The sequence below is a fragment of the Sciurus vulgaris genome (genome assembly GCF_902686455.1).
Source record: "Sciurus vulgaris genome assembly, chromosome: 5".
NCBI classification, from domain to species: Eukaryota; Metazoa; Chordata; class Mammalia; order Rodentia; family Sciuridae; genus Sciurus; species Sciurus vulgaris.
The window spans coordinates 132447765-132470891 of NC_136465.1; the positions used below are offsets into that span (position 1 = coordinate 132447765).

The 23127-nt window shown below is 38.8% G+C and overlaps 1 protein-coding gene and 1 long non-coding RNA gene across 2 annotated transcripts in view; both read right to left on the reverse strand.

Moving 5' to 3' along the window:
- Window positions 1-23127, reverse strand: part of PTPRB (protein tyrosine phosphatase receptor type B) — a 115157-nt gene that overhangs the window by 33672 nt on the left and 58358 nt on the right. The window contains 9 exon segments of the mRNA XM_079141334.1: window positions 1751-1900; window positions 2442-2720; window positions 10863-11144; window positions 11805-12068; window positions 13629-13892; window positions 17377-17646; window positions 19797-20060; window positions 20967-21230; window positions 21763-22026. Of these exon segments, the coding sequence (XP_078997460.1) occupies window positions 1751-1900; window positions 2442-2720; window positions 10863-11144; window positions 11805-12068; window positions 13629-13892; window positions 17377-17646; window positions 19797-20060; window positions 20967-21230; window positions 21763-22026 (2301 nt within the window).
- On the reverse strand, window positions 6533-10856 carry LOC306661966. Its single transcript, XR_013764020.1, has 2 exons — window positions 9056-10856; window positions 6533-7305 (listed from the first exon to the last, which is right to left on the reverse strand). It is a non-coding gene; the product is annotated as an uncharacterized lncRNA (long non-coding RNA).

Here is a 23127-nt window from a genome sequence, read left to right on the forward strand (position 1 = left end):
TCTTATTTAATAAAATTTGCTCACAATGAGTACATCTTGGAAATACTGTTTTTTTCTAGTTTATCGGTTTTATACTTATGCTCTGTCTGAGGATGCAGATTGGTTGGTAGAGGAGAAGGAAGTGATCGAGAGAGATTAATCCCAAGAACTGAGGTCCTTTCAACATCACATTCCCAAGCCCCATTTTAGAAAGGTTCTGAGTAGAGATTTTTATAGGGTTTTTCTTGAATTCTATTTTCACTTTCCCAAGTCCTCATGTCCCTTCCTAAATACCAAAGTCACCTTTCAAAAGGTTCTCTGGTTTTCCTTCTCTCCCAAATCCCCTTTTCATACCCTCCGGTCAGGAGAGCTCCCTGCTGACATGCAAATCCAGATGACTGCTTGCATTTGGTTAGTTCTTCTGACACTAATTTGCCTTTCCTATGAAGGAAATATTTTGTTGGCAATAGCTGAAAAGGAATGTTGCTTTTAGAATGAGCATATATGCTATACATGACATTTATAGGAGATGAACTGTTATCTTAAGGATCACCATGGGATTATAACCCATCTCCATGGACACCAATAACGGAAACCTATCTATCTGGCTGCAGAACCTGAAGCTGTTATTGGTGTGACTTCTTTTTGGTCACCTTCTTTTATTCATTTAGTAAAATATCTTCATTGCAACCTAATTAAATTTAAAGTTTTGCCACAGTTCACAAATTCATCTTTAATTACAAGGTGTAGATAAATTTGGGATGCACTACTGACCCTTGAAATTATTTAATCAATTATGCATAACCAGCTTTAGTACAATTAAATAAAATGTCAAAGCACATAGACTGTTAGGTACCCAGTGAGACTAAAATACCATTTAGCCTAGAAATTGCTCCTGTGTTTGTTAGGTTTCAAGTTCCTTACTTACAAATGGGTCAGAATTGTCAGGGATGCTTAAGAAATTCATGTGCAACACCTTAAACACTTTTGAAAAATATTAGGGAGGTAATATATATTAATGCCATTCTAGGCACAAGCATCTCTTTTGGAGAAATAACACACTGAACCTCAATGACAAATGCATACCCTAAATATAACTCTGACTGGTAATTTGACAAATGCTGATATAATAAGCTGTGAGTCCACACTCAGTGGTTGTATGGAGTGTTGTGATAACTTTTACCTAGTATTTGTTTGTCTGTAGGAATTAGGTAACCACTGAGTAATTTAGGAAACTAGAGAGTGAAACATACCATTCAAAATTCAGAAAAAGAAGGAATGCTTCTCATGAACTTCTTTTGCCTCTTTCAAGATTTTGGAATTTTTGTGAGTATGTGGGTGGTTTGGGAGTATATAGTTGGTTATGGTATTTGAGAGACAGAAGGGTGAAGAACTGAAGTACATTGCTGTTTAATGGCAGAACAAAAGAGTAATGAGAAAGACTGATGAGTCCTGAGAGGACTGAGTGTGTTGATATAGGTCATGCATCTCCAATAGTGCTTGGCAAATAGTAAGGGCTCAATTAATGATGGTTATGATTATTATTATCCTTCCACTTAATCATTAAACCCAGGGTAATAGGCTTTATTGCCAAAAGAGTTTTGGAGCAGTTTTTTGTTACATCTCTCTGTATCCAGCAGAGATAGAGCTGAATGATATCAAAATTAACTTTTCTACTCTTAAAAACTTGTCATGGAAGGAGCCCCCACATGACCTTTGAGAAAGCAATTCTCCATCTAACAGGAGAATTAGTTAACTCACATTAACTTACCATCAGCCTCTTTCACCACCACTGTGAAGTATTTCACAGCTCCGTTGGTGTCACTGAACCAGCTGCAGTTGACAGTAAAGTTGATGGAAGATTTGCTAATTAGCACATTCTTCTCATTCACACGAACATGTGGAGGTGGAGGAGGAGGACCTGGAAAAAGAGGTGGGGAAGGAACCAAAAGGGGTCACAATGTTGCTCTCATCTCCTCAACAAGTCAGGGAAGTGGACTCCACTCACCTACATCAGACTCAGTGTGTGACAGAGTGTATGTGTTTAAAACGTGTAATCAAGAAATTCTTTCCTGAAGGAAAGCAGGCAGAGGAAGTGATTTGCCAGTGGCACATTAAATATAATGAAAGAGGCAGCTCCTCAGCAGGATTTCCTGAAGTTGTAGCAATAAATTGCTTAAAACCTCCATTATAGCTCTAACTATATCAGGCTAAGTGATGTATTTAGATACTAACACATTCAGGTACTTTAAGATCATTTAACTTGTTTGTTGTTTAGGGTATTTTACCCAGAAAAATGTTTCCATTTTCTGGGGCCTTTTGGGTTCTCTTCTTCAAGTGATAAGTTTATATATAAGGGAACAGTATCCAAGTGAATAGTTGACTGGATACAATGGAGAAAGGTGCAAAGCCCCTTGTCCAGTGTGACAGGAGGCCCCATGCACAGCTCCAGGGACACTTACGGTCTATCATTGTGATGGTACTGTCTTCAACCACCTCACTGGTCACACCAGCCGACTGCACCTTGATGGACACCAGGTACCTCTTATGGGGTACCAGCATCATGATGTTGAGCAGAGATTTTTCTTTCTCCAGTTTTCGGGAAAACTCAATTTCTTGGGTATCCATTTTGCGGCATTCAATACTATACCCATCGAAGTCAGAATCGGGAGGAATCCAAGAACAGGCAATGGCTGTCGAGTTCTGGGGCCGGCAATGCAGGTTTTGTATTTTGTCTGGCTCTAAAGGAGACAGGGAAAGAGACGCATTTCAGCACTCTGGGAGATCATTTTGGTTTTCAGCTCCTTTACGTCCAACTAGTTCTGAGAGCTCAACACATAGTTCTCATCATTTATTTGGATTTTTTTTTTTTTTTTGAGGAAAAATAAATTCTTATGGGTCTTCAAGGGAAATTTTGGCTGCCAGATCTCATTTTGAAAAAAAAAATTGAAAATTAAAATGCTGCCCTTTTAGAAAATCACCAAATAACATGATTAAAAAACACAAATGTATATGGGAACACTGAAATCATGTGACAGAAGTCAGGTTGAAGGGGAGGAAGAGTAGTTTCGAGGTTAAAAGGGCAACCTGGTCAGACTGAATACAAATTCTGCTTACCAGTGCTGTACTCTTGAGCAAATTAATTTACATCCCTGTTCCATCTGTAAGATGAGGAAATTAAGAATATCTGCCTCATATGGTTCTAATAATGATTCAGTGATGGACATGACTGGCCACTTAGAACAGTGGCTGGCATAGTAATTACTTAGTAAATGTAAACTCTAATAATGATGAAATTAAGAAATGGCATTATCAATTTTTTTGTCCCGGAGACCCTGACTTATGTGCCCCTCCTCCATTCTTTGCTGTCCCTCCCTGCTCACATGACAAGCTCCAGGCACTGAAACTGCAGTGGCTTCCCACATATGTCATACTGTTCTATCATCTCCCTGCTTATCACCATCCAGTTCTCTTCTGCTTAACAGAGTAGCTGACACATAGTAGCAACTCAATAAACGGTAGCTGATCTTACTTGTGAATGACACAGCAATGAATAAAAGATTCAGTCTGAAGGAAAAGCCCTTATGAGACTGTGCAAGTCAGTAACCAAACTCTGAGGCAGCCGCAGCTAGCTGTATGTCTACCATCTCTAATAACCTGCTACGAAACTAAATCAGACAGTGAGATGAGTAGTTTATAAATTTTAATTAGAATGGAATAAGAAAAGTTCTCAGACTCCCAAGACATAAAATCAGAAGAGCTGTGGTCCTGTGTTGTATGTATGCTTTGACGGATCAGAGATGCTAAGCCCGAATGGGACCAAGCCCTCCCTTTGCATACCCTCTTTCTTTAGAAGTTTCTCAGGAACCTTCAAATTCTGGACTAGAACTTGAAAACCTAGGTCTATGCCACTCAGTTTCATTTTAGGAGTTGAAAGTCTTGATATAAAGTACATTTCAAGGGTAAACTGTTCTACTGTCCACAGCCCAAAATACAATAAGAGTTTTCAGATGGCAATACTCAGTGAGATCAACCCATCAAATAAGCTCACTGAAACATTGTATGTTGTAGGGAGAGATTTGAAAAATAAGGCAAAAGGCAGTTATGATGTCCCTCGAGGACACTGAATGGGAAAAAAACAGTTCCACTAAGATTCCATCTCACCCCAATGAGAATGGCGATTATCAAGAACACAAGCAACAATAGGTGTTGGAGAGGATGTGGGGAAAAAGGTACACTCATACATTGCTGGTGGGACTGCAAATTAGTGCAGCCACTCTGGAAAGCAGTGTGGAGATTCCTTAGAAAACTTGGAATGGAACCACCATTTGAATGGACCTACCAGCTATCCCACTCCTCGGCCTATACCCAAAGGACTTAGGATCGGCACACTACAGAGATACAGCCACATCAATGTTCATAGCGGCTCAATTCACAATAGCCAGACTATGGAACCAACCTAGATGCCCTTCAACTGATGAATGGATAAAGAAACTGTGGTATATATATACAATGGAATATTACTCAGCTATAAAGAATAATAAAATTATGGCATTTGCAGGCAAATGGATGAAATTGGAGAATATCATGTTAAGTGAGATAAGCCAATCTCAAAAATCCAAAAGACGAATGATCTCACTGATAAGCGGATGATGACACTTAATGGGGGGTGGGAGTGGGACAAGAATGGAGGAAGGAGGGACTGTATAGAGGGAAAAGAGAGGTGGGAGGGGTGGGGGGAAGGAAAAAAATAATGGAATGAATCAAACATCATTACTCTATGTAAATTTATGAATATGCAAATGGTATGCTGTTACTCCATGTACAAATAGAAACGATATGTATCTCATTTGTTTACAATAAAAATAAATTAAAAAAAAAAAACCAATTCCACTTTGTTGTTAGGTTTTTATGGTCCCTCTTACAAAATTTTGTCCTTTCCTTACGTTTCTTCTTTCTCCACCTCCCCAAATTAAAATTATATGTCCACCTATATACCTTGTAGATAAGACTAGCTACAGAATTTTCAGAGTCCAATGCCAAATGAAAATGTGATGCCCAATGTTCAAAAATTAAGAATTTTAAGCCATTGACATCAGAGAATTGAGGCAAGTGTAGGGTCTCTCTAAGCACGGGGCTCTGAGTGTCTGCACAGCTGATGACCTTGTCTTGCTTGTAGAATAGGTCATTCTTTCAACTCATGAAGGACCCATTACATAGATGATTTTCCAGGAACTACATGTAGACCCAGTAGTCCCTTACAATGGCAATACCTAGTGCTCTGGTTTGTAATACAACACCTTCTCTTGACACATGTTTTACTATAGAAATTCTTGTCCTAAACAATCACAGCTTTGACTCATCCAGCATCTTTGTGACACCACAAGAATTCTTGTTTCATATCAAGGTCTACAGATGTCAGCTGAGTCACAAGGAGTTAGGTGAAGATGACTTTAAGAAAAAAATTAACAAAGATATTTTGGTATAGAGGAAGAACTAGGTCTTGAGGCAGGCAATAATTGTGTCTTTCAAAACACTAACTGCTTGCTGATCTGCTGAACTCCCTTCAAAATAAGTCACAGCTGAGTCCCAATGACACCTTTCTCTTCCAGACTTAGAGAAAATCTTTCAAGGCATCCTGCCAAATCCATAATTCTGATAATTTGCAGAAAGAATATCATGGGAATTTGCTTCAACCTTTTCCTTCAATTTCTCCTCTCTCCTCTTGACCTCTAAATCCTCTCCGTCTTCCAAGACTCAAGTCACAGTCCTTTTCGCTAAGACTGTTTTGGTTTCTGGCTCTGCATGAATAGAGCTTAGAAGCTGTCACTCTATTCCAACAAGTGAAAAGCTAAACAGACACAAAATTAGCAACTCTTCTTGGATCTGTAAGAGAAGTGTGGACACAGGGCAAACTGCTGTCCCCTAAAGTACAGAGACAGACAGGTGAATATGAAAGTTAGGGTTCACCAAAGCAGACACTCATGGGCTGAAGACCACCATAGGAATTCAGGTTCAGGTAGGAAAACCAAAGCTATAATTGAAGAATTGCTGGAGGCTCAGTGTGGGTAAGTCTGAGAGCTAGAAACTGCGGGATGACCCAGATGTGGGAAACCCCCACACAATTGTGAGTTTTTGTTCTGGAAGCTTGATAAGGTTCTCAAGATAAATATGGGAGAAAATCCCCTTGTACTTCTGGCAGGAGTACATCACTCTGAAGTACATCAGAGCACTCCGCTCTCAAAAAGTTCTACCCTTAGGAAAAAATAATCAGAGCCTAACCTGATGGGAGTTTTGTGAGAGCTTAACTGACCAGTGAGGAGAGAAATACTCGATTCCAGCCCACGCTAGCCTTCCTTCCCACCTAAGTGGGGGCAGTGCAGAATGAGAAGCATGAGAAGCACTTTGATGCTCATAGTCCAGAGGCACCAACTCACTAAAGGAAAGACATGTACTCATCCAGTCATTATCCAAAGCTCCCTCCCCACCTTGCCACATCACCAAAGGCCTATCACAGCAGTTCCTATTACCCAGTACTTCATGCTTGGTTCTAAAAAAAAAAAAATTTACGAAGCATATCAACAGGCCAAAAACATAGTTTGAAAAGAATGAAGAAACATCTGGAATGAGAATTGGACATGACAGGGATGTTGGAATGATTGGACCAGGAATTTAAAACAATAATGAAGAATATGATAAAGCACTAAGGGATGAAGTAGACAACACACAAGAATAGACTGGTGATATAAACTGGAAATTACCAAAAAGAAGTGCTAGAGATCAACATACTGTATAAGAACAAGAGTGACTTTGATGGAATTATTAGTAGACACAGCTGAGGAAAGAGTCTCTGAACTTGAGGATACATCAATAGAGACCTGCAAAACTAGGAAAAGAAAAGAAAAAAAAGAAAAGAACAAAGATTGGAAAAAACAGAGCGGAACATCCCAAGGACTGTGGAACAAATAAAAAAGGCATAACACAGGCATGGTGGGAATAACAGAGGGAGGAGAAAGAAAGGAATAGAAGGTGTATTTGAAAAAGAGTGACTGAGAATTTGCCACAAATTAACATTGGATACCAAACCAGAGATTCTGGAAGTTCAGAGAACACCAAATAGGATGAATGTCCAAAATATACTTGTGAGCATATTTTTTTCACACTGCACAAAAGCAATTATAAACTCCTGAAAGAAGCCAAACACCTTACTTAGAGAAGAGCAAAGCTAAGAATAAGCAAAGGTGATAACTGCAAATTGTTCATCATGGCTAGAGCATATCTGTGAGAAAGTGAGTACGGGAATGGCTTTTTTTTTTTTTTTTTTTCCTGTAGGCTCTCTTTTTTTTTTTTTAATTTTTTATTTTATTGTAAACAAATGGGATACATGTTGCCTCTCTGTTTGTACATGGCGCAAAGGCATACCATTTGTGTAATCATAAATCCACATACAATAATGTTGTTTGATTCATTCTGTTATTTTTTCCCCTTCCCCCCACCCCTCCCACCCCTCTTTACCCTCTATACAGTACTTTCTTCCTCCATACTTGCCCCCCTCCCTAACCCTAACTCTAACCCTAACACTAACCCTTCCCTCCCCCCCATTATGTGTCATCCTCCACTTATTAGCGATATCATTCGTCCCTTGTCTTTTTGAGATTGGCTTATCTCACTTAGCATGATGTTCTCCAATTTCATCCATTTGCCTGCAAATGCCATAATTTTGTCATTCTTTATGGCTGAGTAATATTCCATTGTGTATATATACCACAGTTTCTTTATCCACTCGTCAATTGAAGGGCATCTAGGTTGGTTCCATAGTCTGGCTATTGTGAATTGAGCAGCTATGAACATTGATGTGGCTGTATCTCTGTAGTATGCTGATTTTAGATCCTTTGGGTATAGGCCAAGGAGTGGGATAGCTGGGTCAAATGGAGGGTCCATTCCAAGTTTTCTAAGGAATCTCCACACTGCTTTCCAGAGTGGCTGCACTAATTTGCAGTCCCACCAGCAATGTATGAGTGTACCTTTCTCCCCACATCCTCGCCAACACCTGTTGCTTGTATTTTTGATAATCGCCATTCTAATTGGGGTGAGATGGAATCTTAGGGTGGTTTTGATTTGCATTTCTCTTATTACTAGAGATGGAGATTAAACAATATGCTATTACATGATGGAATGGATAACAGAAGATATTAGGAAGGAAATTAAAAAATTCCTAGAGCTAAATGAGAACAAAGAAACATCATATCAAAATCTTTGGGACACTATGAAAGCAGTACTTAGAGGAAAATTTATTTCATGGAGCGCATTCAATAAAAGAAGTAAAAATCAACAAATAAACAACCTAACACTTCAGCTCAAAGCCCTAGAAAAAGAAGAACAGACCAACACCAAAAGTAGTAGAAGACAGGAAATAGTTAAACTCAGAGCTGAAATCAACGAAATTGAAACAAAAGAAACTATACAAAAAATTGACAAAATAAATAGTTGGTTCTTTGAAAAAATAAACAAAATTGATAAACCCTTAGCCACTCTAACAAAGAGAAGACGAGAGAAAACCCAAATCACCAAAATTCGGAATGAACAAGGAAATATCACAACAGACACGATTGAAATACAAAACATAATTAGAAGCTATTTTGAAAATCTATATTCTAACCAAATAGAAAATTTCGAAGACATCAACAGGTTTCTAGAGACATATGAATTGCCTAAATTGAACGAGGAGGACATACAAAATTTAAATAGATCAATTTCAAGTAATGAAGTAGAAGAGGTCATCAAAAGCCTACCAACAAAGAAAAGTCCAGGACCAGATGGGTTCTCAGCCGAGTTCTACAAAATCTTTAAAGAAGAGCTCATTCCAATACTTCTCAAAGTATTCCATGAAATAGAAGAGGAGGGTACCCTCCCAAACTCATTCTATGAAACCAATATTACCCTGATACCCAAGCCAGACAGAGATAAATCGAGGAAAGAAAATTTCAGACCAATATCATTAATGAACATTGACGCAAAAATTCTCAACAAAATTTTAGCAAATCGCATACAAAAATATATTAAAAAGATAGTGCACCACGATCAAGTGGGAACCCTGGTTCTTGTGCATGCTACACAATTTTCTCTGAGTCACACCCTCAACCCATGGAATGGTTTTATATAAGAACTATAAACTTCTATTTTGTTTAAGCCTCTGTTATTTTAGGTTGTGTATTACCCACAGCCCTACCCAATTTTAATACAATCCTAGATAAATAAATGTGTGATTATTCATTCCTCATAAAACACAGAGTTGAGTCCCTCTATGTGCTGGTGTTCTCCTCTGGAGCATGCCCCATTTGGCAAATACCTCTCTTAAATTCTAGCATTCAGGATGGAAATATGATAGTCCAGATGTGATGTACAAATCTGCCTCTACTGGCATTGCATGAGCTCTTACACTGGGTAGCTGGGATGCTCTTGGTAAAGGTGGTCTTATGTGTGTAATCATTGGATGCCCCACCCCACGTGGCTGGGTAAGAATGGACCTTGGGTTGGAACATTTCCCTCACAAGAGATCAAGAGCACCATGGCTTATACTGGTCTGATCACTCTGTGTGAAATTTCTTTTCCATTTGCATGCTCAAAATATGTTCTTCTGTTCTACATCACAGGGTACCTGGGCAACACCAAGGCTATCTATATCTGTCCTCTGAGGAGGGGTGCAGAACACTTCTACTACTACCTGAAAGGAATGTGTTTTGCCACTTGCCCAGGAACAGCAGTTAGGAGAGACCCACTGACTATGGGGGCTGATGCGTACTGCTAAATCTGATCTTGTCTGGTCTCTTCTCTATGTGAGCAAAGCTTTGTTCCATCCAGTGGCTTTCCCTTGGTGACTCCAATACCAAGATGCAAGAGGCAGAAGTGTTGAGTCCTGTCCTGGATTTGGTAACCAGTGCATGGGGTTCTGCTTAACAGATTCAATTGACACCATCTAAAATAAGCCACTGAAAACTCATCCTGAGCTTGCTATGAAACAGAACTCCGAGTTCTTTTTCACACACAGCTATCTGATCCCAAACTGCTCTTTGGATACAATATCGAACACAAGTTATACCTGTCATAGTTTTAGTATTTATTGAATAAATAAAAAAACTTCTCACTTAAATTTCTGATTTTCAACTACATATTTTATCAAAAACCAATAACTGATCTAGGAAGTTACGTTTACTGGGTATTAACTTATTTATTTGCTTCTAGTTTTCCCCCTTTCAATCTGTTCTCTGCAATGTACTCAGAGTGACTTGCTAAAGTGTAAATATGATTATGCTATCTCTGCGGATCTGAGTGGCTTCAATTGGTTCAGAATAAAGTTCAAAGTTGTTAGCACAGCATACAAGACATTTTATGATCTGATTCTCTTTATCCTCACCTTTCATGTTCTGGTCAACTACTTTCTACTCTTCTATTAGCAGACTTTTCCCTTTACTTCCTGACTTGAAATATTTTATTCTCCCTGCATGGAATATTCTCCACTTCTTTCCCCACATTCACCTGGTGAATCCTGCTCTCTCCTTATATTTCAATTTGGATTTTCTTCTCCTAGGAAGAACTGTATTGGGTCAGATGCCCCTAACATGCATTTTATAGTGCCATTTACTTCCCTCATCACAAAGTATAAAAATCTGTTCAAGGATAGTACCTCCCACCCAACCTCCATGAAGGTAGGGATTATTTCTTCATATTCCATGAAGACATGTATGGAGACTTCTACCTGAATCCAAATCCAACCAGCCTCAAATAAAAATGTGTATTCAAACCAAGTCCCATTGGGATATGATGTTGAACATATACTTCCTCTCACTCCCTCTGAAATTGGAGAATAGGAAACCATGTCATACTTGTCCTCACAGATCCAGAAATTGGTTTGCTATAGGTTTTCCAGGAATCTCCACTGACAGTCTTGACACTGAATTGATAGGATCTGCCCGGACGAAGACCATACACAATGCGTCCTTCTGATTTTCTGTTGCTGTAGGGATTGAAGACAGTGAGTGCATCTCTGGGGAGCCACTGTAGCTCAAAGTCATTGTAGTCCGTCCAGTCTGGGGGTCCCTTCCAGGTGATGGCCAAAGATGTGTTTGCAACATCAGCAAATGACAAAAGACTGGGAGGACTTGGGGCTATATGCAGGAGAAAGTGAAAAGTCACATAATTACATCTGTGCCTTAACATATACAAATAAGATCACTGATTATGATGTAGTAGGAACTTTCATTTATAGTATTTACTATCTATAAGACACTATCCTCAAATGTTTTATGTATTTTTTCTTTAACATTCATACCCAGAGCTTCCTTACCAATGTGTTATAGAGTATGGATATGCCCCAAATGGGTTACAAGTGTGTCAAGGATTCTATCAGGGCTGGGGTTCATAGATAATTATGCCCAGTTTTAAAGAGCCTTGTTATTGACCCCAGGTAGCATACAGATAATATCTATGAGTGCTCAAGACAAAAAAAAAATTTAGAAAGTACTGGTCAGAGCAAGACAATAATGCTATATATCATTATCTCCATTTTACAGATACAAAAACTGAAGCTTAGAGATGTTCAGTGACCTACCTGGCTGCATACAGGTAAATATTCAAAGCTAAGGACTTAATCCCTTTTGACCAAAGAATGTCTCTCTTATCCAGTGTATCCTAGTGCCTTTTCAAGTTCAGGAACTAGTACATGGCACATCATTGATTATTTTTCTTGTCATTAAAGACATAATTACAATGTATATTAGGAAGTTGCTTCTCACCAATGCTTGGTAATTGGTGCCTGGGCTTCTTACCTGTTCTGCCCTCCCCTGTGACCTTATTGCTGAGATCTCCACTGTGAGTTACCACACACAGTGTGTACTTCCTTCCAGGGACAAGACCCTGAAAATGCCACTCTGTCAGGTCCTTGTCTTTCCAGTTTTCCTTTTTTGTGCCATTGGGATTGTAGAGAATCAGCTCATAAAAGTCAAGGTCTCCAGAGGCTGGACTCCAGCTGAACCAAAGGCTATCTGTCATGTTCCGATTGGATCCCTTGAGATGACTCACAGAAGCTGGGACTTAAATAGAAGAAAAGTTCACTGTGAATAAAACAGAAGTAAAGGCATTCGGCCCCCAGGTGAGAACATGAGCTGTGATGGCCATGCAGGTGAGCAGAAGGCATTATGGAGTCAGTTCTTAGCTACATTTTGGGTCACTTATGCTAAGGGGTGCATGGGCTGTAGACATGGTACAACTTAAAACAAAACAGGTGGTAGCTTCCATATAGTTGCCACATGCACCCTGACAAACAGGCAAAATGAAACATTTATGAATGATCACTACTTAAGTAGTTTGTCACTTAGGTTATAAAAGGTCCAGAAAAATGTTCATTAGTGGTTCTAGTTCCTTCTAGTCTGAGACATCTAAATGGAAGCAAACACCCAATAACTTCTCTCTGAGTCTGTTTACTTCTCCCTCTGCCCTTAGTTTTCTACTCTCGTTCTTATCAAAATCTACACTGGTACAATCTCACTTAAGGAAAGAAGGGTTAACAGTCACTTCTACCATTGTATAAATTAGGCACCTGCCACGCACTCCATGCATATTTAAGCTTTGTTATTCTTTGGCCAGGGAAGACTGTTGCCCCTATTGGAGGAGCGTTAAACATCAATGAGCAGGTAAGGGACAATGTGCAGAGGGCAGGTTGCCCTGGAAATGGTAACATGCGGGTAATCTCTTTGTCCTCCAAGTTCATCACTGCTCCTTTTCATTGCCTTCAGTGGACACCTGATGGGTGCCCTTGGGATATGTTCTTCACGAGGCTCCTCTCACCTTCGGGACTCAGTTGAGATGCCTTCTCTGTTTAAAGTATTGTCTTGTCCTGCCAAGTCACTGTCACAACAGCATTCATTTATTTCAAGGAATTTAAGATGTTTCAATGTCATCCCCCTTTAAAATCTGCTGTCCCGGCCCCCTCTTCTCTTCTTAATGCAGAGCTCTCAGGGGCCAGGGACCTTATGTGCCTGGCACATAAGAGCAAACACTACTGTCACATGAGAAAAAAAGTTGAAGAAGAGATAAAGGACTCAAACAATAGAAAAATAGAAGATTCCATTTTTTATTTGTGCTCAGAGAGACAGCCTCCCTGTCCTGGAATCCTGTTTTCATTTCAGTTAGTGCTAAGTTTCCAATTCAAAGCAATCACTGCTTGTCTATCCAATTGTGGTTGCCCTTCTCTGGACCTGCCTTCAGCTCCAGAATTATTATTATTAAATAAGAATTATTATTCTTATTTTTGTAGGAAGCTGAAGGACATGGACTGAATAGAGCTCAGGTGGATCACAACCCTCTTGTACAGTTTGCTGGCAAAAAGAGCAACCATATTCATTTTTCAAGTACTACAAGGAAAGTAAGTGAAAGAAAAAAAAATCAGAAGCCAGTGGGAAAAAAAGGCCCACTAGCTGTTTATCTATAATCAAAAGTCTGATTTAGTATCAAAAAGACTGAAGGTCACAGATTTATACAAAATTATAATAGGGAACTAAGAACAAATAGGGAACTAGGAACAAATCACGAAGAGGCAGCGAACATTGAGAGGCCTTTCTTGCTATTTACTCCTGCTTGAGTTTGGGTCTTACCTGTTCTACCAAATATGAAAGACTCATTAGACAGCTCCCCACTGTGAGTCACGATCACCATTTTGTACATTCGACCTTGTAGCAAGTTCTGGAAAGAGAAGCTCTGGATTTGTGGGTCCACTTGGGCCCTTTCCTGAAGAGTTCGATCCGGGTTGTACAGAAAGATGTTGTACCAGTTGAGCTCTCCCTCTGAGGCAGTCCAACTGAACGACAGGTGTCTAGTGGAGTTTTCTGTGATCCTCAGATTGGTGACAGCTGCTGGGACTGGAAAAGCCAAGAAGCAACAAATAAGACTAAATTTTGGCATGTCCCTGATTCTGTCCACCCAGGATTAACACCTGGGTGGATGCACTCAACCAAAAACAGGTGGTATCTGCCTCTGCCTCTAAGATATGTTGACTTGCACTGGCTATGAACAACATCCTCCTCAGTAGAATAGAAAGCCTGCTACTTATATGAGTTGCCCTTAGTGACCCTGATGATAACCCTTTCCAGTGGACGTTCATGTCTCTGATATTGTACCGTTCCCAATCGGCGGTATGTGAAGTACCTTAGGGAAATTCCAGGACATGCAGTCAGGGCTCACATTGGGCAAGTCGTCATGTTCATCTATACCAAGCTTTAGAACAAGTATCATGTGACTGAGCCCCTCTGCAGTACCATGTCCAAGTTCCCTGGCCACAAGAAGATCCACATCTCAAATAAGTAGGGCTTCCCTAAGTTTAATGAGGATGAATTTGAAGACATGGTGGCTGAGAAGCAGCTCATTCCCTATGGGTATGGGGTCAAATACATCCCAATCTTGTTGCCCTGGAGAAGTGGTGGGCTTTACATTCATGAGGGCTTCTATTATGATACCTCCTTCATTATTCCCACCAGTAAATACCACTACCTGTCGGGGGAAAAAAAAAAAAAAAAAGCTGACTTCATGGAGCCCCAAAGCAAAGAAACCTGAAGTCTGAATTACTGTTGCTGAGACTATTAATTTAAAAAAAAAAAAGCCACAAGAGAACAAAAGCAAAACAAAATAGTAATGGGAAATTATCTTCACAGACATTTTTGGGATTTAAAATAACTATTAATCTAATCTGGGTGACTAAATGTTTTTCTAACATTAAGAACTAGATTAGAGATCAAAAGACTGACTTTGAGTGTCCACGAGGGCTAAGGCATGGTTATTGGAGGGAAGGGAGAAGAAAGTGGGAGGAAAAGAAAGGAAAAACACCTCCTGGTGACTGCTTACATTCCCATCAACAGTATGTAAAAGAGAATTTCGTTTTCTCCATATCCTAGCTAACATTTCTTGTCTTTTTGATAACAGACACTCTAACTGGGGTGATGTGACATCTCATTGTCGTTTGACTTGCATTTCCATAATGGATAATGAAGTTAAATATTTTCCCCCTAAATTTACGGCCATTTCTTCTTTTGGGAAGTGTCCATTCATATCCTTTGTCCATTTTTAAATTGGATTATTTGGGTTTTTATTGAGTTTTTTAAGTTCTTTCAATATTCTGAATATTAATCCTTTGTCAGATGAATAGCATGCAGAAGCATTGCATTTTCACCTTTCTGTAGGTATCTCTTCACTCTGGTGACTACTATGCAGAAGTGTCTTAGTTTGATATAATCCCATTTGTCTATGTTAGCTCTTGTTTTCTGAGCTTTTGGGTCTTATTAAAAAAATTATTTGTTATCCTGTTGTCTTGAACTGTTCCTCCTACTCATCTACTAGTAAAGCTTCCGGTATTACATTCAGGTCGTTGACCCATTTCAAGTTCATTTTTGCATAGGATGAGAGAGACAGGGGTCAAGTTTCAATCTTCTGCATATAAAAATCCAGTTTTCTGAGTACCATTTATTGAAGAGTCTGTCCTTTCTTCAATGTAGGATTTTGGTGGCTTTGTTGAGAATCAGTTGGCTACAAATGCATGGGGCTATTTTGGGGTTCTCTCTTCTGTGTCTGTTTTTATGCCAATCTCATACTGTTTTGATTACTACAGCTTTGTTGTATATTTTGGGGTTGGGTAAGTGTGATACTTCCAGCTTTGTTTCTTTACTCTAGACTGCTTTGTCTATGGGAGGTCTCCCCATTTTTTTGTGTGGTACCTTCATCAGTTTCTTTCATCAGTTTTACAATTTTCAATTCTTTCACTTCCTTGAGTATATTTATTTTTAGTTATATTTTGTTTGCAGCAATTGTTAATGGGATTCCATTTATGATTTATTTCTCAAAAATCTCATTATTGGTGCATAAAAATGCAACTGATTTTTTATGTTAAGTCTATATTCTTTAACTTCACTGAATTCATCAGGTCTAATAGTCTTTTGGTAGAGTTTTTAGGTTTTTCTGTAGATAGAACATATCATCTATAAACAGGGATAATTTATCTTCCTCCCTTCCTATTTTTATGCATTTTATTTATCTACTTGTCCAATTACTCTAATACTTCCAGTACTATGTATTCTTAGTCAATTCTTAGTCCTAAGAATAGGACAGTACATATCCTTGCTTTGTTCCAGATCTTAGAGGAAAGCTTTCAGCTTCTCCCCCATTCACTATGATGTCGGGTAAGGGTTTGTTATATTATAGCCCTTATGTTGAGGTTTGTTCTTTCTACAACTAATTTGTTCAGAATTTTTATCATAAAGGGATGTTAACTTGTATCAAATGCTTCTTCTGAGCCAGTTGAGATTATCTTAAGATTTTTGTCCATTTTTTTGATGTGATGTATTATAATTGTTGATATATTTATGTTGAACCATCCTTCCATCTCTGAGATAAATTCCTCTTGGTCATGATGAATGATCTTAATGATGTGCTGTTGGATTCAATTTGCTATTATTTTGTTGAGAATTTTTCCATCTGTGTTCATTAGAGATATTGGTCTATAGTTCTCTATTTTTTTTGTTGGGTCCCTCTCTGGTTTTGGCATCAAGGTAATGTTGACCTTGTAAAATGAATTTGGAAGAATGCCTTCCTGATTTTCTGGAATAGTTTGAGAACTCTTATTACTTTTTTCCAGACAGTAGCTCAGGCCCATAGGTGGCAGGTGGCAGGGGGAGATGGCAGCAGGAAAATACAGTGGCAGGAACTGTGGTACCAGTTCTCAGTCCTTGTGGTGGCAAGCGCCCACAGGTGGTTAGCTGCAGGGGGAGGCAGTGGTGGAGAACCATGGTGCCTGCTCATGGTGCCTTATTTCAGGTCTAGCACAAGAATTCTTAAAGAATGGAAAAGGGAGGCAGGAAAGCAGAGAAGATGTGACAACAGACGCAGAGGTTGGAGTGATTCCCTTGCTGGAAGAGATCATGAGCCAAGGAATGTGGGCAGCCTGTAGAAGCTTGCAAGGCATAGATTCTCCATCTAAATTCTCCTGAAGGTACACAGCCTTGCTGACACCTGACATCTTGATTTTTGTCCTCTTTTCAGATTCTAACTCCCTAGAACTATAGGATAATAAATTTGTATTGTTTTAAGCCACTAAGTTTGTGGCAATTTATTATAGCAGCAATAGGAAACTAATAGAGACAGTTTTAATGAAAAATCTGAATTGGAGTGTGGTGGGCTGAAGTTTGTGCAGATAGCACAACTGATATAGAATTGGTAAGACAGTGTGAATGCTTCTACGGTGCCAAGAAAAATATATCGCCTCCAATTTTGCTTCACCCCTCTTATATTATGGTCTTATACAATAGTAGACAGGGAGATATTTGGTAAAAAAAAAAAATATTAAATGGTACTAATTACCTGTTCGGCCGTCAGTTTGGGCTTCCTTGCTAAAGAGGCCTCCGCTGACAGTTAGAATCTGTATCTTGTATTTCTTGCCTGGTGTTAGATCTTCAAATTTGTGCTGTTTAGCAGTAGCTGGCTCTGATGTGTTACTCAGAAGGATTCCATTTTCATTTAGAAGCAGGACATCATATCTCTGTGCCACACCAGCAGCTTTTTGCCAACTTACTATTAAGGAATGACTGCTGTATGCATTGTCTGCACTTAGTCCCTGGACAGATGCTGGAACTACAATGAAATAAGAGAAGTAAGAAAACTCAAGTAATATCACTAAGGGTAAAGAAATCAGTTGAGAAAAACTCTCTGAAATCTGCTGATAGAAGACCAATGCCTCTGCCTTATTTGTGTCAACTGATACTTTCTGTGTGTCCTCTGGAAGTAAAGAGGCACAAGCATTTCTTGGTCTGAATTGTCTGAATAGCTATTTTGATTCTTCATTTTTCCCTCTGAATTTAGTCAGGATCTTAAAGTCAAACAGGTAGTATGTTTAGTTAAAGTGACACAGAAGAACATGCAGACTGATGCATATCTGTTTCCAAAGAGGAGAAGAACACTGAACAAATTTTCATGCAATGAATAGTTTGGATGACTGAACAGTCTTGTTTAGACTATACTCCCTATATTAACTCATATCAAAACTTCCAGCCTTGACTTAAGCAGTAGTATACGATAGTATTTGTGTTCCTGATGTCCAAGGCAAAATATTTTTAATAATATTTTCCAGTCTAGGTTCATTTATTTTTTTCATTCTAAATAATCTCCTCAGATTTAATTCATTCCCATGGTTTGAACTGTCATTCACATAGTGATGACTCCCAAATTTAAACTCTCAGTTCAGATCTCTCTCCTGTTTTATGAATTACACCTCTCCCTGAATGTTCCATGGACACCCAACACTGAATGCTCAAATTGAATTCCTCATCTCCCTTCCCCAACCTTCTTATTTCCCTGTATTTCTGTTGGCCCCAGTCAGACACTTAGGTTGTCACTCTTATTTTTGTACAGAAAATTAAACACAAGTCTTAAAAACACTGTGTACTAAATCTCATATACCTTGAATCTGTTTGCTCTCTTCTTCTCTCTTAGGACAACAGCATCTCTTGCATGCATTATTGCCACTGTCTCTTACTTTGCTACACCCATGGGTTCACCTAGCATATTCTCACAGCCAATGGTCCTTGAATGGCTCTCTGTAACTCTGAAGCACCCTGCCGGGTGTACAAGGCTCCCCATGATTTGATCTCTCTACTTACTTGGCCACGCAGCTCACATTCTTATTTCTAGCATATTATGTAGTATGTAGGTCCACAAATGGGCCATGCTTTCTCTCACCCCCAGGTCTTTGCTTTTTCTGCTGGAACCAAATCAACTTAAACTGTACTGGGAAGACCTGGAAGAAAGACCTCCTGATCTTTGTTTAAATATTATTTCCTATGATAAACCTGAACTGATTCTTCTTGTTAGTTCCTATAACGTCCCATAATTTGTACAGTAATTGCCTGTTTACCTCTTTGTCTTCTTCACTAGATTTTAAGGTTCTTGAAGTCAGTGGCTCTATCTTGCTACTGAATTCCCACTTTCTAACATAATCCCTTGCTTGAACCAAGATTAGAGGTGTAGAGTGTAGTTCTAGATATGAATTAGAGGCATAGCAGAGCATGGCATAAAGACCCCAGGGCCCAGAACAAAATAAGTGGTCCCAGGAATGGGAGGCTTAAGAAGTGTTGCATCACAGTAGAGGGGCATGGAGCCAGAGGGACCTAGATTTGGTTTGTAGCTCTAGGTGTCATTACATGTATCCTTGGTAATGCTTTGTAAACTTTCTGAGGCTTACTTTCCTCATCTATAGGATAGAGACAATGATCTCTCTTGTAGTGTGACTAAATATCATTTTAAATGCCTGGTATATTGCAGGTAATTGTTTTTGTCTAAAAAATAATACAATAAGTGAGGATATTAACAAATAAATATATCCATTACTCATTCATCTGATACTTGGTCTTTAGCTATCATAGGTAAAGAAGATGGCACAAGGATATTTTTTTCTTAAAGAATTTTGAGAGAAGGGTGAAATTTTGAAAAAATGCACAGTCATGAAGTCTTGTTAAAATTAAAATTTTCACAGCATTTAGCAAGTATAAACATTTATTCAAATGAGGTGGCTTCCAATTACCTTTGATTTGTTTTGGAAATCTCTGTTAAGGAAGAAAAATGCAAAGAAAAAATGAGAAAGGTTTTTGAAATCACAGTGAAGGACACAAACTTAGGTGGTTTTAAAATTGGAGTTTCAGCTTGTAAACGGCCAGTTCCCTTCGCTGACCCTTTCTGGAGGACCATGAGCATTCTATAGTCTGGCCCTTCTCCAGGCAGGTACTCACCTGTCCGCCCGAGTGCGTCTATCTGGTTCCTTAGTGACCCGCTGACCGAGGCAATCACAATTTGGTACTGCTCCCCTGCCTCCAGTCTATGAAACGTGTGCTCAGAGACGTGCTTGGGGATGGTCTGAGAGTCAACCTTCTGATTCTGTCTGAATGTTGATACCACGTAGGAATCAACATCTCCGCCACCTGGGGTCCAAGTCACCGTCAGGCTATCCGTTGCTCCATTGGGAGAAATATGAATATTTTTGACAGCACTAGGAACTAAAATTTAAAAAAAAAGGAAGAAAAGAAATTTAAGAGCCATCACTTAGAGAATGACTGTGGAAAATGTCAACCAAAGTTTTCATGCAGAGCTGGGGGTGTAGCTCAGTGGTAGCTTGTTCAGCATGCATGAGAATCTGGGTTCAATTCCTAGCACTGCAAACAAAGAAAAACAAATGTCATGCTTTTTAAAAATGTTTTTAGGTTTTGGCATCTCTACTGAAAGAGAGGACATGATAAACAAGGATCAATTTGCCATTTTTTTCTGATTTTCCTGCCCGACCTGAAGCTGATCAGGGCAAGTTTAGAGGGAGAGCAAGGTAAATGAATGGAAATGAAGAATGGTAAATGAATGGAAATGAAGCAGTAATGTAGCAAGGGGCTGGTTAGACTGTCTTACTCCATTCTTGGTTTTCTCACTTACTAGCTGTGTGTCTGTAGGCATATTAATTAATCTCTGTAAGCTGCAGTTTTCTCATAAGAAAAATGGTAATGATGATAATAATAACCAGCCCATAGAGTTGGGGGAAATGAACAGAATATAGATATAAAGTGCTTTGCTGTGTGTTGAGCTCCTGGCCAACTGTTAATAAAAATCAACTATTAGAGCAACAGTCCTAAAAAAGTTCCAAGAGAGTTATTTGTTAAAATATATAATCTGTGTACCTCATAAGCACCAGCGAGGCACATCAATTCAATGTTACTTCTTTGAAAGCCTCCCTGCCTCCCCATGTGACACTTCAGCTTTGTTAAGCCAGCTTGCACAATGTCATTGTCACTATCAAGATAACTCTCCGTCTTGCCTTCTCCTTTTTACCACTCCAAATTAATCAAAATGCCTGAGATACCCAACATGCTAAATATACCACTGTATCTACTCGGGTTTAAGAACAGTATTTCAGTTACCTGTTAAGCCTTCAATGAAGGCTGACTGCTGTACATCCCCACTGATCGTCAAGACGAGAATTTTATACTGGCGCCCTGGTGTTAGGGAGGTGAACCGATACTCGGTTGCAGTATTTACAAGGTGAAAAGGAGGAAATACTTTCATGTCATTGAAGAGCAGCTGGATCTCATACTGGTCAACATCCCCATCGGCTAGGGACCAGGTCACATGCAGGTCCTCAGTGCTCCTATTCCGCAGTGTTAGATCCTTAACAGGTTCTGGGACTGAGGAGAAAATGAGAAGATACTTCAGGAAAAAGGGACCGATCCAAGTTTACCTATACAATAATTTATGAATCACATTCAAGGAACTGGCAAACATCTCTCTTCCCCAAATAAACCACTCGAGCTACTTCATGCATAATTAAACAAGAAAAATTGGAAGCAACTATTAAAATTATGATTTTTTTCTTGACATAAATCTTAAATGCTACATGTTGGTAGAATATAATTATAAAATGAGTTATGATCTCAATCATGAGATGAAACAAGAAGTCTAGAATTTTAATGCCACAATGCAAGAGGACAGGGGAGAAAAATGGAATATTTGGCCTTCTTACTCCTCCACTATGGTTGCTTTTATCTACCAACAAATACTCTGTAATTACAGGCCCTGGCTTGGCTAGATGAAGTTAGCTTCAAGTGAGACTTAGTGGGAAAGCAATTTACTAATCAGTAAGCAGAAGTTCAGATAAATTGTTTACTCAGTGACCTTCAAGTCCAATCAACCATCAGATTTTGCAAATTTTCCACATACTTGTTCTCCCGTTCCCTTGTTCGCTGGCTTCATATTGTCCGCTTTTTGTACTAACGGTGACACTGTATAATCGTCCAGGGATGAGCTGAACAAATACACACTCATTTTCCGACTTGGGAACGCTCTTGGTTTGAATGAAGTTGTTTTTGTTTTTGATGGTGACTTCATAGTGATCAAAGTCCCCAGTGGCATGCACCCAGGACACTTTTAGATAGTCACTTCTGGCTGAGTTACTGACACTGACACCCTGAACCTTGTCAGGCACTGAAATAGAGGACAGATAATAATGAAAGATTTAGTGGTTCTGAGTGAGCAATTGATCAGAGATGACAATTGGGGACAATAAAAGAGTGACTAGATTTTTATTGTGTGCATTTAAAAGAAAAATCTTAGACCTCTAGATCACAAATCTCACGGGGAAATATTGTTACACCACTTGGAGTGATTACATAGATCTTTTAACATAACCCAATCAACACATTCTAACCCCATTGTTTGCCTACACAAAATGCTACATATATTTGTTGTGTAAACACAGTAAAATATGTCATAATTAATGTCTTATTAATTCAAAACACAAAGATGTGGCTTTCTCATCGTTAACATCAAGATGCAAAATATGAATAAATCTTATCAATATAATAAGTGAAAAACTTAAGTCCCCCAAAAATCATATACTATATTTTGCAGTGTTAAAGACACTAAAATTTTAAAACCCATAATATTAGAACTGTACACTGATACACTAAAACTATACAAGATGGAAAACAAGTGAGAGGTGAACATGAGGTAAGATGTTGGTTACCTTGGAATGGATTAATAGGGTGGGAACCACATGATTTGATACAGATCCTTCTTAAGGTCCTAGCTTTCAATTTATGTAGTAGTTTCTCATGTACATCTTAAATTATTAAATATTAACCAAATGTCTAAGAAATAAAAGTGACTGGGGAAGTAGTTCAAGGGTAGAGTGCTTGCCTAGCATGTACAAGGCTCTGGATTCAATCCCCAGAATCACAACAAAGAAAAAAAAATAGTAACCATTGATGCATGGTTTTTTTGTATCAAGAAATATGATTAATGTTATTTTGTGCATCTGAGGCTCCTCCAATAAATACATAAACATGTTCCTCCCCCAATCAATCAATCAATCAATCAATCAATGCATATTATTGGAAACACTGTAAAATAAGGCAATAGTGTATTTAAAGCATGATATTAAGGATATTCTCACTTTTCATTTGAATTTTGCTTCAATAGTAGATCACAGATTCATTGCCATCTGGCTATAACCAGACATTATAAATATTCATGAGAAAGAGCATTGAAAAGAGGCATAAAAACTTAGGTCCCAATATTATCATG